Consider the following 17384-nt stretch of genomic DNA (forward strand, 5'->3'; position numbering starts at 1 on the left):
ATATGCTTCCTTTCCCGCAAATGTCAAAATTTTGTTAGTCAGTATTCCTCTCCCTATCACTATTGTAACCGCATTCCTTAATGGCTGATCACAGAGCGAGGATGGCCGTTCAAATTCCGATACGCCCATCCAAATTTAGCTTTCCAGTGGTTCCTATAAATCGCTTAAGGGGGAACGACTCGGTGGCGGTCGAAAATATTGCATAAATTCAACTGTTTTTTTCTCCTTACTGGAATGTAGTAGACAGATGGGGTTTGCTGCAATGAATAAACCATACATTGAAGTTTTTATTGTTTTTTATTAAAAATATTAATATCTTCACTGTGTAATTAGGATTTTCCGGAGGCAGCTGTGAAAGGAGGTAGACCGACGGTTGTCACTGTCTCTCCGGTTGTGGTTATCTGCAACATGAAGTTAACGTATCACCCTGATTCTTACATATGTAATTTTAGTTCATCGTAGGGATCTGCAAAAAAAAAAATAAATAAATAAATAAATAAATAAATAAATAAATAAATTGAAATTGGAGAAATTATAGATATTTGAAAAAATGGTCATTTTTGGACTCCTCTTTTTGGTCAAAAAATACTAAATTTCAATATAAAAATGGACTACGATGAACTGAAGAGAATTCAATTTGCTTCAAGGGAGACCAAAAATCATTTATATCGGATGAAAATTGTAGCGTGGGCGACGACAACCATGCAGAAAACATGGTTTTGAGAAAAACGCGTATGAAGTTTGACAGGTATTTATCATATAAAAAAGGGACAAAGCTTGAAACTTACGGGATTCCATTAATGCCTGGTCCATTTAATTATCGGCCCAGCCAGTGGATGACCACTTTCTGCTACTGATAAGCCGTCACTTTAGTCCTCAAAGCTGTTTTCGTCGCTGAGTGCATTGGCGCTGTCGTCTCTATATTCACAGAATCCTCGCGTTTTGTCGACGATTTTGATTTGAAGGGCATTTGCCACGTACGTTAGTGAAGTATGGCCTACATTGAACGGACATATGGCCAAATTTGAAGCAATGTTGACAATTTCGCGTCGGCTCGATGTTATCTTTGGAGAGTGTCTCCAAATGAGACTATTGAAACTTTCGTTCACACTTTGAATAAAACCGCCCAAACAACACTCCGGCAAATCAGGTTCACGCAAATCGGTACAAATAGGGGTGATGGTTTCGATAACGACGATGCCCCCTTAACTTCAAACGCTCACAGAATCGTTACTTTTTGGAGTTCGCGCATCATAATATTTTGGTAAATAGTTCTTCAATGTAAATAAATTCGAATTCTACAATAAAAAAATTTTGAGATTTTTCGACCGTCAGGCTGTCGTTCCCCCTTAGGTAAATATGTAACTGGTTCTTCTGGAAACGGAGCGTTACCTTTCCCATTCCGATACTCGTTAATCGAAGCATTTCTTTTGATGTTTGATTATTATACTATAAGGAAAGGTAAGAACACTAGGTTCACAGTTCACTCTTTTAATCACCAGTATACTACCGGAGTAAGCAAGGGCAAGCATTATCAAGACGGCTGAACCTCATGGAAAGCGAAATCATGGTTCATACACAGTTAATAGAACACACTAAATCTAGTTGCCTGGGTACTGCTCCCTCACAATAACACGGTACCAGACGACCACAGATGCTGGAAAACTCATGAAATTGGAAATAAAACATCCCATAATGCTTCCGTCATTCTCAACATTCCAGATTTATCGCCGTATGATGATTAATGTAGATTACAAAAAGAAATTGCCGTAAGAACGCCACAAGCTATGAATAAGACGGTTAGTCAACTAGAAAAATGGATTTTTTTTCAGTTTTTCTTTATTTGTTCTCTGTAAACAGATCTTCAGAATTCTCTCACACGTTTTGTTGACTTTCGATCCTCAGACTAACTTAATAAATGCATAGAGCCAAGCCATACTACAGTTCAGGCAGATTTCTCTCTGACATCTATTACAGTCTTAACTAGCTGTTTTTCTATCTCTAGTATTACTATTATCTTATCAATGTCCCATGTTCACCTACAATATTTAAGAATCAGTCGAATGAGTGTTATGTAAACTACCATTCTCTTTTAATTGGATTACATTTCTTTAGGATAAGGGCAGTGAATATGCCTCGCAACTGCTTTTTCTAGAAGTTGCTTTATGTGATCCTTTCAATTCTGGTCTCTAACCATGGACGCTCCAAAATATTCTTCTGACGCTAATGTTCCCCAGAACTGATCTAGTAATAATGGGACTTTTCGCCTCTTTATTTACAACACGTTACATTTATTTTCGCCGGCCACGGTGGTCTCGCGGTTCTAGGCGCGCAGTCCGGAACCGTGCGACTGCTATGGTCGCAGGTTCGAATCCTGCCTCGGGCATGGATGTGTGTGATGTCCTTAGGTTAGTTAGGTTTAAGTAGTTCTAAGTTCTAGGGGACTGATGACCACAGCAGTTGAGTCCCATAGTGCTCAGAGCCATTTGAACCATTTATTTTCGTGGAGTATTTTTACATGTTACAATTTTGTTTTGTTAAGAATATGATGATTGCCTTATTGGCAAGTCTGACAAAGCCTAGTTGCTAAACCACGCACACGGTGATTCACTACTGAATTAGGCTAATTCTAATACCAGGCATCCCTTCTGGACACCCTTCCTGGGACTCAACCACACGCCAGTTTTGAAGTGTCTAACATATCACAAGAAAGGATCTGCGCTCTACTATCAATGTTCATGTTCATGTGCTCTATCAATAGTATGAAAATTATTTTCTCCTTGACAGTGCGGTAACGCAGAAATCCAGTCAAGCGACTGAATGTGAATGTTTGTTATTTTGATTCAGGATAGCGCAGCCTCTGCTGCTGGGAGAGCTGATCAAGTACTTCTCTGAGGGGAACGTGGACATCAGACAGGCGTATTACTACGCGGGCGGCATGATCGCCACCGTGTACTTCCTCATCTGCTTCCAGCACCACTACACCATGGGCACCGCGTGTATCGGCATGCGCATCAGGATAGCTTGCTGCTCGCTGCTCTACCGCAAGGTCAGTCACCACTCTTCTCTAACGTACAACATGCTTTCTGAATCGCATTTCTTGACGTCAAAAGAATACGCAAATCTCAGAAAACATGCAGTTTTAAAACTGTATGTCTTTTACAAAAACCAATAACAAAAGAAGAACACAGAATAAAAACATTAACCGACGTCAAAATATTCGACTGGGTATTGGAGTGGATTAATTTAATGCAGTTCGCGTTGCCGTCACGATAAAACTATCTACCATGTCTTATTCTACTAATGTTGTTGTTGTTGTGGTCTTCAGTCCTGAGTCTGGTTTGATGCAGCTCTCCATGCTACTCTATCCTGTGCAAGCTTCTTTATCTCCCAGTGCCTACTGCAACCTACATCCTTCTGTGTCTGCTTAGTGTATTCACCTCTTGGCCTCCCTCTACCATTTTTACCGTCCACGCTGCCCTCCAATACTAAATTGGTGATCCCTCGACGTCTCAGAACATGTACTACCAACTGATCCCTTCTTTTAGTCAAGTTGTGCCACAAGCTCCTCTTCTTCCCATTTCTATTCAATACCTCCTCATTAGTTATGTGATCTACCCATCTAATCTTCAGCATTTTTATGTAGCACCACATTTCGAAAGCTTCTATTCTCTTCTTGTCCAAACTATTTATCGCCCACGTTTCACTTCCATACATAGCTACACTCCATACAAATACTTTTAGAAACAACTTCCTGACATTTAAATCTATACTCGATGTTAACAATTTTTTCTTCTTCAGAAACGCTTTCCTTGCCATTGCCAGTCTACATTTTATATCCTCTCTACTTCGACCATTATCAGTTATTTTGCTCCCCAAATAGCAAAACTCCTTTACTACTTTAAGTGGCTCATTCGCTAATCTAATTCACTCAGCATCACCCGATTTAATTCGACTACATTCCATTATCCTCGTTTTGTTTTTGTTGATGTTCATCTTATATCCTCCTTTCAAGACACTGTCCATTCCGTTCAACTGCTCTTCCAAGTCCTTTGCTGTCTCTGACAGAATTACAATGTCATCGGCGAACCTCAAAGTTTTTATTTCTTCTCCATGGATTTTAATACCCACTCTGAACTTTTCTTTTGTTTCCTTTATTGCTTGCTCAATATACAGATTGAATAATTCTACTAATGTTATCATGGAATTAACGAGGAAAACACTACTATAACAACACCTCCAACATCGCGGTACGATTGCTGAAATTCTCTAAAAATCAACAGAATAGTCGTAAAAAAATTGAGTAACGCCTTTGAATCTTATACAAAACGCAGGAAAGAGAAAAACTCCATTGTCGATAATTTAAAAAAAGTCTAAAATATGAGCAGAAACTCGGCATGAGCCTATGACACATTTAAAGAATTTTCTGTAATGCAAGTCAGAGACGAATAACATACGCTCACCTCGATTTCTGTTCTCAGAGCTGTGACTGCGTATCAGTGAGCAAACTTTCATTCCTTTTTTTCCGTAGATACTTGACACTACTTAATGTGATGTCCTTACTTCTTACATAAAATGCATGCAACAGCTCTTTGTAGGTTAATAAAGTCCATTGTACCATAGTTTGAAGTCAGGCATATAAATTTAAAACCGCTCCCTTGTAGGAAGAGATGTGAGTTCTTCAATTTGGCTTTCGTGTAAGCGACAATAGTCACGAATTTGTACTTAATTTGTAGCAGAGAAAATGGAGTTTTCAGTGTCCGCTGAGAATACTAACGTGTACATGCACATTACAATCCACTAAAACTTGTGCACTGCGATCAAAATACTGTATAAAAGATTTTTGTTATTCAGTTTGTAGTTCGGTGTCAATGTTTCAATAACTTTATTTGATCCATCACGAGTAACGTTTAGATGAAACCTAGGAGCTGCTACTAACGATGAGGATGTTAAACTAAAATGCCCACTTGATGTGGTCAGAAAACCAAGAACCCTTTGTTAACTGACATACAGCGTTAGCAATAGACTATGCGAATGTGGAGAGAATCACTTATCCTGTGGGACGGTACAAAGAATATAGGCTGTATAGGACTGCACCGAAAAAAAATGTGTTATGCAGTATGTGAAGAAGCGCAAGATTGTACTAACGACTGATAATGCGTAATAAGGAACACAGTTTGATCTACAAGAAAAACATTACTGTATTACCAACTGACAAACAAATATTTCCCAAATATTTAACGTTGCGTGTAAAAATAGCAGAGCAAGAAAAGGGCTTTTTGTCACAGCAAATTCGACAGTACAGATACGACTTACATAATAATTGCACACATATGATCTAAATTGCACGTTGAAACGTACCAGTAGAAACTCCGGTTGCCTCGAGCGATTTCATTGAGCTACTCATTTGCCATTTTGTAATTTTTATTCAGCTTTCTCGCAGCTCCTGACTGTGTGTAACTTGCGTACTTTTCCGTTCTGCCTGGTTGACCTTTACTGTAGCTACTCTCGACTTTCAGATTGCTATACTGGTTTGCAATTGCTGGCGCCAGTAGCAAGGACGCCAATTTTCTAGCTAAAGAGATAACAGTCCACGGCAACGCAGAATATTATGTCTGCAGTGATGCAACTAAGACAGCTGTGGTTTACAGCGGATACGCCTCCTGATCGGCGACGAATAACAATGTATTGGTTATTTCCGCGAAAGCTTTTGCATTGCACTCCAAACTTGTTTTTAGAAGAGAGAAGAAGCCAGTGCATCCGTGTATCAAGACAGATCTGCTTATTAGTCTCCCGACTTAACCGGTGGTGTAATGGAGCGTTTCATCACCAAATCAGGAAACAGAGGAGATTATAGAGCTTCAGCATTGGCTTGAAATAATTTGAGGATACGACTGAAAACGTAGGTCAGGGTGACTGTACAGGGATTTGAAGCCTTCTTATCCCGAATACGAATTCAGTATTTCAACCATTGCTACACCTCGCTTAGCGACACCGAAAGTAGCAATAATGGTCCTGGTGGCATTGCCATGTTTCCTCAGTACACCAGCGGCAAGACAATACTGAACCTCTCTTGAAAACAGTGTGCCGGATGATGACTCAAACCCGGATCTATGGTGTTCGTAAGTACTTTGGCGCGAAATAATGTTGCTTTTTGCTAGTCTGTATTGAATGTTTAAAAAAGAAACTAAAACAAATTACAGGCTACACGATAGTGGTCGCCGAAATCCATATGATAAAATCTTTCCTTTTCTATTTATAAACGATAAGGCTGTGGTACAGAATCAGTAATTCTTCAAAACTGTCCTCTGATTTCCTTCTTACAAGAACATATAATTTCGTCGCATACTTATACCTGATTGTGAGGCAGAGACAAGCATCCTCTACTTTTTTGCTGGCCTTCATTCCGTTATCTCCAAGGGATCAGCATGTTAATAACTGGATTTGGCAATATAAGGCAGAATTAGTGCACCCCAACTATCTGCGTCTACTGTTATCCTATGTGAAAGCGTGCGAACGTAAAGTGTGCGAATGTTTGCTGGACGTACAGAAAATCTGCTGCACATTCAGTGTCGTCGAAGAAAGTTCCTAGAGGAACAGTATTACACAGATTCAGATTCTGTTGCCTAAAAACACTACCGATTAACCATCGAAATACCAGGAGGGGAGGAGGGTGGGAATACTTTCTACCCACGCTTTGAAAAATCGCGATCTAGTCTTGTAGTTCATATTTTTAAATTTTGAAAAAAATATTTATTGTTTGTAATTGTTTCTTACACCATATTCCGTAAGTGTTTTAAATTTTTCTATAAAACTTAACTCAAAAATTGAATTCTTAGTAGTGGATGTGACTCTTCACAACAAATGTCATACTCATATTTTCTGGTTCACGACCCTTCTTACACATCTATGTATCTAAAAAGTAAGCTGTGCAAGAAAGTCAACGACAGTTAAGGAAATTTATATATTTTTAAATTTTTTTGTAGTGTACACATTATGCAAAATGCGTTGATGTTGCTATGATTGTGCTAAAAGATATTTTCAGGTTCTGGATCCTACTTTCTCATCAGTAAAGTATGTTGTTAGCAAACGTTAGCGACAATTGCCGAAATTTGTTTTCTTTTCTTTTTTGTGGTGGGCAGAACTACCCCCCCCCCTCCGCCCCTCTCGAGGTACTACACGTTTTGGAAAGTGCCTTGGTATTGCTAGGATTAGAGTAAAATCGCTACATGGAAAATTTATTTTGAACGTCTTGAGATATCTCCCCACTTATAACAATGATTATAATTTCCAAATAAGTTCTGAATTCGTAGTTATAAATGACCGCAGACACTACCGATACCCACAACTTGTGTGTGTGTGTGTGTGTGTGTGTGTGTGTGTTAGGGGGGGGAGGGGAGGGGGAGAGAGAGAGAGAGGGGGGGGGAGTGAGTGAGTGTGGGAGGGAGGGAGGGAGGAAGAGGGAGAGAGGGAGAGAGAGAGATAGAGAGGTAGGGAGGGAGGGGGAGAGATGGGGGAGGGAGGGAGAGAGAGAGTGAGAGAGGGAGGGGGAGAGAGCACAGAAATAGCAAGTTGCAAGCAACAACCAATTTGCTTAACCATTTTTGTCAAAATGACCTTTGACCAATGAAGAGTTACATATGTTTTAATACCTTTTTTATGTACTAAGATACCTGCAGTGATTTAGAACTTCTTAGGTCATTTCTTATGCGTTTTGGAGTCCCTGCATTGCAAACATTGTACACGAAAGAACAAATTTTTGTGTTGAGGTGACTTCGTAGCTGAACTATGAGTCTACAGAGAAATCCACAACTACTTTCCACTCTATGAAGAACGGAGGAACGAATAAGATGAATTTGTAAGACAGATTCCGTAAGTAGATTATATCCACATGTGGCATATTTTGTATCATAAAATTAAACATAATTTCGTCTTTATTATTATTATAACGACTCACATATGAAGCGGACCACGAACTAAGGTATGGAAGTGACATAAAAATACAGTGCGTCGAAGAACCATTCTCACTGATTCTCAGTGAATTACAACTTGCAGCTTCTCTGTTCTGCAATTTCTAACGGTTATTTTGGAAGATACTTTTATGGAAACTTACAGTGCTGACAGCAAACAACCATGTTTCTAAATACGATATAAAAACACCGGAAAGCCCACAAACAATTTTCTGAATTACATGGTGAGAGCGCCATTTTCTGTAATTTGGTCCTCGCGTGTGTTGAAAGTTTATTAGCTTTGTGGGAAACTTGCAGGCAGAGGACAGCTTGGGAAATTTGTGAGCGGCACTGCACGTCCGCTTTGGCAACTCTTGGGAGCAACAGTGTTCAAAACATATTTCTTTTCTGATAGAAGGCCAGGAAGCCGGAGATAGCTCTGTTGACATGTAAGTTGGATGGAGGAATTTCGTTAGCAGGATCACATCGGGACAACGTTTGAGAAAAAGCAACATAAGATATATTTGAGTATCTGAATAAAACTACCTGATGTAAAACTGTCGCTTGTTTCTTCAAGTGTCTTATATTTGGAACTGCCTTCTTGTCTCCAAGCAAACAGCCCGTAAAAACTGTAAGGAAATACCTGAAAGTAAAATAAAAGCTTGAAGGTGTTCGATTTTACATGTATTTTTGTTGTACTGTCACATCAATTGATTGCTACTTATAGATTTTCTGGATTAATAAATTCTTGGAGAAAAAAGAATCGGAATAGATATTGTACATTTATTGACCAGTCGCAGTTCTAATTCCTAACCCAAACTATTATTCAACAGAAATTATTAAGAAAAATAAGAAAAAACGTTGAGTGAAAATTCAAGTCATCATCAAGCTGAACTACACACAACATGTAATATGCACTACAATTCATTTCATTAGTATATTCCACTGATGTAAATAGCGAAGAACAGCTACGTCTCATGCCGACTACAGCTGCACCTGCGTCCGATAGTCAGGTACGAAGTCTCGATATTGGTTAATGATTCTCTTAAAGTTGATAGACTTTTGTCTCATCCTGATATGTGCATATGAGTAAAACCTACAGATGTGTACGGTTCTGTTTGAATGCCTTACCTCTCTTTTATCAATAACTCATCTTTGATTTTCCGTTCTTCTCCATTTTAGCCTGTGTCACCTCTTTAAAAGTCTACAAATTGTGTTAAACCTAATGTCTCCAATTATCGGCACTGCTTTTGCCTTGTCTTCATCATCTCTCCATTGTTTCTCCCACTACCACACTAACGAGACGAGGATGGGATGCCCAGTGTCTTTGTAATCTTTTCTAACTACCTATTCATTTGTTAGTTTTAACTTTCCACTTAATTCGCAGCATGTCTCTGTAGCATTGCATTTCAGTTAGTTGCAGCTTCTTCTGTTGTAGTTAACTGTCCATATTTCACCTCCATGCGTTGCAATGCCGCAGAATATTCTTCCTCAGTTCTAAGTCAGTGTTTAATGTCAATAGGTATCTTCTGTGGAACACTGCCTTCTATGTTTGTACTAAACTGCTCCGTTTAGATGTTGTCTCTTGCATTATTTCTCTTCCATGAAAGCAGCAATCGCTCGCCTTTGTTTATCTTACCAAGTGCTAACAGTCAGGACATTTTATTCTCATTTCTGTTACTCTTCGTTAGTTTAATTCTGTTTATTCTCAATTCTAAAGCGGTCTGAAGCAGTTGGTCGCCACCATTTTATAGTTACAGAAAGTATCGTCTACTGACTATTGAACAATTTCATTTCTAGTCTGAATCCCTCTTTAAATTGCCCCACTGCCGTTTCGATATTCAGGATACACAGGAGTGGTAACAAACTCTGGCCAGCTAAAATGTATGTACTAGTCTCTATACAGGGTGATCAAAAGGTAAAAGAAAAGCTAACAACAAAAGAAGTCAAAAACCACACAGTCAATAACACGAAGTGGTTTCCAAAGACCGCACGTAAGTATATGGTATTTCCTTTCTTCTTGCTAAGATAATTATTATTTCATTTCAGTTGAGTGAAGGACGAGGGAGCTGGCGCGGAAATTAGGATAGTTTGTAGGAAGGGAAATATTCATCTTCGATTTATTGACGAAATTCTAAGAAATTGTAGTCCACACTTAAAGGAAATCGCGTACGTAACACAAGGGCGACTCATTCTTTAGCACTATTCGAGTGTTTGTGACCCGCACCAAGTCGCATTAAAGCAACACCTCGATGCATTTCAGAACCATTCTCATATATTTGTTACTGGTAGGTTCGATAAACACGCGAGTGTTACGGAGCTGCTTCTTAAAATCAAATGTGACCTCTGGTGGGAAGACAACGTTCTTTTCGCGAAATATTGCTGAGAAAATTTAGAAACCGGCATTTACAGCTGACTGCAAAACGATTCTATTGCCTATTCATTTGTTAGTTATAACTTTCCACTTAATTCACAGCATGTCTCTGTAGCACTGCATTTCAGTCAGTTGCAGCTCCTTCTGTTGTAGTTAACTGTCCATATTTCACCTCCATGCGTTGAAATGCCGCAGAATATTCTTCCTCAGTTTTAAGTCAGTGTTTAATGTCAATAGGTATCTTCTGTGGAACATGAGGTTGCCATTTCGCCTCAGGACCACGAATATGAGAGAACTAAGCGCTCGTACGGAGCCATACAAACAGTCGGTTTACCCTTGATCAATTTGCTAGTGGAACGGGAATGAATATTATATTTTGGATTTGCAGCTCTTGTCTTCCTTCCGTGTTTGAAGTTACAGTTATTGGATATAGGTTCCGCCTTTGAAAATACAATGTTTTGCATAAAATAGAGCCAATAATTAGGAATGAATAGTAGTGACACAAGGTATCCACCACCATGTACTTTATGGTGGCTTACGGATTATGGTGTAGATGCAGATTCGCGTTCAAATTACCGCCCAGCCATTATGTACAGGTTTACTGGGCGAATTCCTGGATGGTTTTCCTAATAAGGCTACGACCATTCCTCCTTCGCCATCTCAGCTAGTGCTTCTCTAATCACCTCCTTGTCTACGTTTCGTTAATATCTAATGTGTCTTCATATCTTAGTGTTGTGTCAAAAGCTTGGATAATGACATAGTACACTTTTAAAGTGGTATACATTTCCACCTCCAGGAAGGGTTTAGTGGGCCTCGCCTTTTCACAAGAAGTTTCATGTTTGCCCTGATTAGTTTTAATTCCTGTAAGTCATCAAATATGTCCAAATAACGAATATTGTAACAACAGTTTTCCTTCATTATTAAAAAACTTCCCTGTCTGTGTGTGGTATCATGTGGAGGCCATTAGACCATTATTTATCGACAATTTTGTTTTTCTTTCACAGTTCCCACCACTTATCTTGTCGTAAAATATATCAGTTTGGCAGCATGAAGACACGGAGTGTAAATTTACTGACGTAAAGGTTTTCCGTTGCACAGGTGTTGCGGCTGAGTAGGGCCTCAATGGACCAGACGGCGACGGGCCAGATCGTGAACCTCATGTCGAACGACGTGAGCCGGTTCGACCTGTGCCCGCAGTATTTGCACTGGATGTGGATCTCCGTCATCCAGGTGCCCATCGTCACCTACTGCCTCTGGCGCTACGTCGGCATCGCCGCCATCATCGGCTTCTGCTTCATCTTCATGATCACCATCCCTGTACAAGGTATGTACGTAGTACGTACTTGTGCTTCGTCCTGTAAGTGGGTAGTTTAAATTGAATTAAAACGGAAACCAACTGGTGCGTTTTGTCCCATTAATACTTTCAGACCGATTTGGATTATCTTCAGATGAAATGTGTTATCTTTTGACATACAGCTCGTACCCTTTATTGTGCCCCTACTACTGAAGACGACAAGTTGCTAGCTGTAATCAACTCGTCAAACATTCCCATTTCAAGATGAATCAGATTGTTCCAAAAACGACAAGATGCAGCGAGTTGTTGCAGTGGTTATCACACTGTATTCACCGAACAGGTTTCAACACCCCCGCGGTTTCTCTACATCGCTTAAGGCGAATACCAAGAATATTCCTTTGACAACACACTGTCGATATCGAACGGGAAAGACTTATTATTTAACGTCAGATCGACGACGAGATCTATGGGAACGGATTGGGCAGGAATTCGTCGGATTGCTTCTTTAATGAACGGTTCCATGTTTTCATTAAGCGATTTAAGGAAACCATGGAATCCTAAAAGCAACACAGTTTTTTTAAATACCAGTGCTCCCTAAGTTGGAATGCAGTGTATTAGTCCGTGAGTAATCTCATTCGCTTTGACTGACTTCCTTAAGCATCCAGGTTAAATCCAAGCCGGTGATATGTCTCTGGCGTTCAACATACAAGCAGCATTTCATAGCATGATACATTAACCTATATCAAGCTTCCTTAAGCATCCAGGTTAAATCCAAGCCGGTGATATGTCTCTGGCGTTCAACATACAAGCAGCATTTCATAGCATGATACATTAACCTATATCAAGCTGTGTAATATTTACAGTTGTCGAGTTTTCGAATCTCTTCTCATACTGTCAGACAAAGTTCAACTGGTATAAACTGATGTGCATATATTCTATAAACTTTTAACTAGAACTGTAAATAGAAAAACAGGAGAAGAATCTAGAGGTGTATTATTTGTAAATAATTAAGGATTGTTTCTTCCGCATCCAAGCTTTTAACTGACAAACTAAGCACAAGGAAAAAAAAGTGTTTCCTACCCTAAATCATCCCAAGTTCCTTCTCCGCAATAAGAGTGTAATTTTACGTATTAGAATAGACCACATATCCTTAATTACGACTGAAATTGCATTTTTCTTTGAATTCTACTTTTCTGCAAGCACCACTTAGGTCCATAACTGCAAATAATTGTTGAAAGACGAACATCGAAACTTAAAAATACCACGACAAGCAGTTTATACACAAAGTAATGCTATTTGGGATTTTATGTATCTGCTGGATCACTGCTATAGTCGTCGAGTTTCAGATGTCACCGTATTCTGACAGAAAAGAATAATAATAATAATAATAATAACAATGCTTTCATTATGTTGCTATATAAGGCATAACGATGTGTCAGTGATCGACAGAAGTGAAAATTCAAGGAATCGAGAACTCTGTCCTCGAGAACCAAACGGATACATCTTACATTCGAGAACCGAGAAAGTGAATGAGATCTCGATTGCTGCTAAGGGCACCATAAGCTTCAGCCAAGCAGTCGGCTGTACTTGCGAAGTAGTTTTATGTAAATGAAATAAATTCTGTACTGTTTTAGATTCCACTTTACTCTCCGCATAACAAGACATATTTTTGGCTTATACTGTTTTCCTTGTAATGCAGTCTTTCGGCATAAGTTGTTCCAAAATAATTTATCCTCTTGTGGTATCTTAATAAGGTCTGAAAATTAGTGGGGCAGTTTTGCAAAATGCCGTGATTTCATCTTAATGCAAATATAAAGTTTTAATGATCCTATATTATTTTTAAATAAATTTCGAAGTCTGACGCACTATTTTGTATAACACGTGAACAAGTGAAAGCTGTTGTCCGAATTCCCCGTACTCAGAGCCAGCTGGAAATAAATGGAGACGAGTACACGTTCGAGAACTGAGAATTACCACGAGCAGAAGTAAAATCCGTTATCGTTCTAATCTCGTGTATTGGCGATGCAAGCTGACCCGGAACGTGGACCAAAGGGTCTAGTTCTTGGATATAGTGGTAGAATACGTCAGTTCTCTAGAACACCGACAACATGGAATCGAGAAATTCTCTGTTCTCGGGTTTCCCAGCACCACATCGAGCTCTACCAGCTCAAGAGGTTATGCAATTGCGCGGCAGTTACCAGAGGGTGGTGTAATTCTCGGAATATCAGCACTGCAGACGTGTTTCAGCAGGTACAGAATTATTGTTCACATGATATCTTGGGAAATCTCGGACAATGGCAATATGGGGGCCAGAAAGCCACGACGGCGTTTAAGACCGACGCCTCGTCGATAATTGACTCGGAAGGAAACAAAACTTGAGTTGCGCACAGCGCAATTGGGAAAGGGTAATTGCAGGCATTGTGACGTAACGCGGTGTTTGCCGTTCCCAAGGTGAAGCCAATTATCACTGTGTAGCAGATCGGACGCCGAAGTTTCGTCACCCACGTCGTCAGCAAAAAAATAGCCACTGGCCGGCGACGTTGTAATTTGGCGGACGTCACACATCACTAGGAGACCTCTCTTGGCTCTCACTTTATCCATAATGGATACTTTACAAACCTACACGATAGGCGACAAGAAAATACGCTTATAACATTAATTTTATTCAAATTGTTTTTATCTGTCATTTGCAGATAAGAGTAAAGCTAGTCATATGGTGTGCACTCGTATTTTATGTTCGTACATTTGAAACTACATGTCATATACCTTCCCGCTGATAGCGTATAATTCGCTTCTAGATATGGTGCGATGTAAATTTTGTATGATACGTTACAATCAGATATTTGCCTCCTACGAAGAGTCCATATCGGCATGTCTAGTGAATCTACAGCTTGCTAATGATTATGACTCTGAAGACAGAATGTTTGAGACATTCAGCCAAATCGTACGATTGTCTGTGGTGAATACGACACCCATGCACACAGCTGGAATTTGACCCAGGACAAATGTTCTCGATTTAAAGTTCGAGAAATCTACAGTACCCCTATCCTCCAAATATGCTCCAAAAACTATTAGCAAGAATTTTTGGTTGACGGCTTTCGAACCAGCTACCTTTGGAAAAAAAAACGAATGTTAGTTACACATTCATTCGCCACAGAGAGCCTTAGACAGAAGGAGTTGGCTCGGATTAGACAATGATGGACGCAGGAGTCGATCCATCTTGGCTGAAAGTATCGCCTAAGAGATTTAGAAGAAAACCAAAGATTTTCTCACCTGGAAGGATCGGACGGAAATTTGAACTGTAATATGCCATCTTAGTGAACACAGCTGCGATAGAAATCTTGCGTAAATCCCTCTGTCACCGCTCTGTGAGCTTATGTTTTTGTGTCTAAAATAAAACGCTATTTTGAAGGGGAGGAGCATGTGCATGGCGCTTTACTATTTAGCGCCTTGTCTTCTTCAGTACGTGTTAATGCGGGAAAATGATGCAGTGATGCACACCGAATGAGCAAAGGAAGATATATTAGTATATCCGGTTCAAAGGAATCATTCTAGCATTTGCCCTAACGATGGAAAATTTGAATCTACACGCAGGACGAGGATTTATTATCAGTAGAATGCATCAGTTATTGAAGACTGGCATATTTCTAAGCCTTCGTAAGACAGAATTGCCCTTCAGACAGTAAAAAGTTTCGTAATGTACGTATTGAAATACCAATGTGATGGGAATTACAGTTTTGCTGTGGTAAGATATAGTGTTATTGGTGCAGATCCTACTTACATGTCACATAACCCGCAACACATAACATATTTACTGTCATGTAGTATGTAACGGAATTCTTCTTCTCCTTTCGAAACAGTCCTGAAAAGGACCACATTCAGCCTGCTAAGTTAGTTTTACACTTTCTACAACACTCCTTCACCTGCTCGAAGAGATTTCGGGATTGCAGCCGGTCGTCGTAAACTTTACTACACGATATTTCAACTGGATACCTGCCAGTTATCTTCAGGTGAGCCACAGAAGACTTCAATGGCAGTTATCTTCAGGTGAGTCATCTAAGACTTCGATGACTCACCTGAATATGACTGGCGGGTGTCCAGTTGAAATTTTTAATTTCGCTCCTTCGCCTATTTATTTTTTCTTTCCTTTCTATTTTCTTTCCTGACTTTTTGGAGCTGCTATGTCTTGGGAAAACTTTTCACTCTTAAATATGTGATTACAGAGTGTAAACAGCAACTGTTGACAACGTGTCACAGTGTCGTAATGTTAATTTGAGGAGAAGAAATTGATGTAAAACACTTGCGTTCTATGAAGCTATGAAACAACCCCAAATTGGCCTACAAAAGATTTTGCGCATGAGCACCCCGCGAGACTTTGAATACCCTCCTGCCCTCTTAAGACACGTTCTTAATCGGTCAGATTTTCGAATTTTTTGAATTTCGTTAACATTATCAATTTAAATTTTCCATGAGGGTAATGAGAGAAAAATGACTTTTGTAAACGTTCAGAAAAACTAATTTCCTTCTAAACTTATAGTTTACAAGCACTGTAGTATCGCAGTAAGATAGTAGGAAAACAAAACGATTTAATTGTTAATTTTACACTGTTAAAATTCATAAAATTTTCTGGTAAAATTTACACAAGAAAGTGAATTTTACAATTTGTAAGATTAAGAACAAGCTATGTTTTATATATAAGGAGGACTTTAACGATAATAAAGAAATTCGCTTCAAACAGTAAATGAGGCTCTCGTGATTAACTTTTTTATTTCAAAATAACAACAAACTTGTCTCTTACGCTTGTAAAACTTTCCTCCCCCTGTGTTGAAACTGAGACGATTTTATAAAATGGAATGTGACAATTTTCAGTGCACTCAGTTATTGCATTTGCTGTATCCTTTCCTGGTGTTTATCCCATTAATGGTAATCATTCTTAAAGTTCTTCTTTGGGCCCTGAGATGAAATAAATCGTACAAAAGACTTCCGCTGTATCGTTTTTCTCACTAGATTCATCAACTACTATTGTTAAAGCTGAAATCAATTCAGGATCTTCGACTTGCTGGCTGATTATGTTTGAAAACATTCTGGCTGTTGTATCTCCACTGTTTTAGTAGACGATAGTAACTTTTTAATTTTTTTAGAATATCTGATTTGTTCTTAAATTCCTGAAATAGCTCTTCCGGTGCATTTACAAAACAGCTTCTTACGCGTCTGTATATGGTCTTCCTCTCTTCGTAACCTCAGAGAATAAACACAAAACTTGCAATATTAACATGACCGGTAGATTGTGTCCAGTAATTAAATGCATAAGTTGATTGTTCTTGACTCTTCTGGAATTCTTCAACTGGTTTCTTTCTTGCATCACCGACAGTTCCTTAGTTGTAAAGTGTCCCTCCCAATTTCTTTTCTTGTTATGAGTCACTTTTCCATGAAAAATAGGAAACGTCGGAAGGCCAGTGAAGTTTTGAATAACGCGAAAGTCTCGCTCCACTTAACTTTAAAATCATAGTTCCCGTGTTCCATTTTTATTTGCTTCTTCTCTGTAACCAAGTCAAACAATGCACCCAAAAATGTTTCATTTTATAATGATAAAGCTACCAACACAAAACAAATACAATTCTTAAATACTTGACAAAATTTGCAGCTGGTTGGTAAAATACAGGAACTTTACGATTCGAGTAGGCACTTTCGTCGCCTGCGGGAGATTTGCGGACGCAACCAGCACTAACCACACCACAAGGAGAATGTTGTCTTTCTGGCTCACTCA

The 17384-nt window shown here is 39.2% G+C and overlaps 1 protein-coding gene across 1 annotated transcript in view; it reads left to right on the top strand.

Annotated features, from left to right (window-relative positions):
- The window catches only part of LOC126334646 (ATP-binding cassette sub-family C member 4-like), a 283425-nt gene that overhangs the window by 203750 nt on the left and 62291 nt on the right, over window positions 1-17384 (top strand). The window contains exons 6-7 of the mRNA XM_049997091.1: window positions 2848-3049; window positions 11422-11647. Coding sequence (XP_049853048.1) covers window positions 2848-3049; window positions 11422-11647 — 428 coding nt within the window. The remainder of the gene's footprint in view (window positions 1-2847; window positions 3050-11421; window positions 11648-17384) is intronic.

Source organism: Schistocerca gregaria, chromosome 2 (assembly GCF_023897955.1).
Source record: "Schistocerca gregaria isolate iqSchGreg1 chromosome 2, iqSchGreg1.2, whole genome shotgun sequence".
Classification (NCBI taxonomy): domain Eukaryota; kingdom Metazoa; phylum Arthropoda; class Insecta; order Orthoptera; family Acrididae; genus Schistocerca; species Schistocerca gregaria.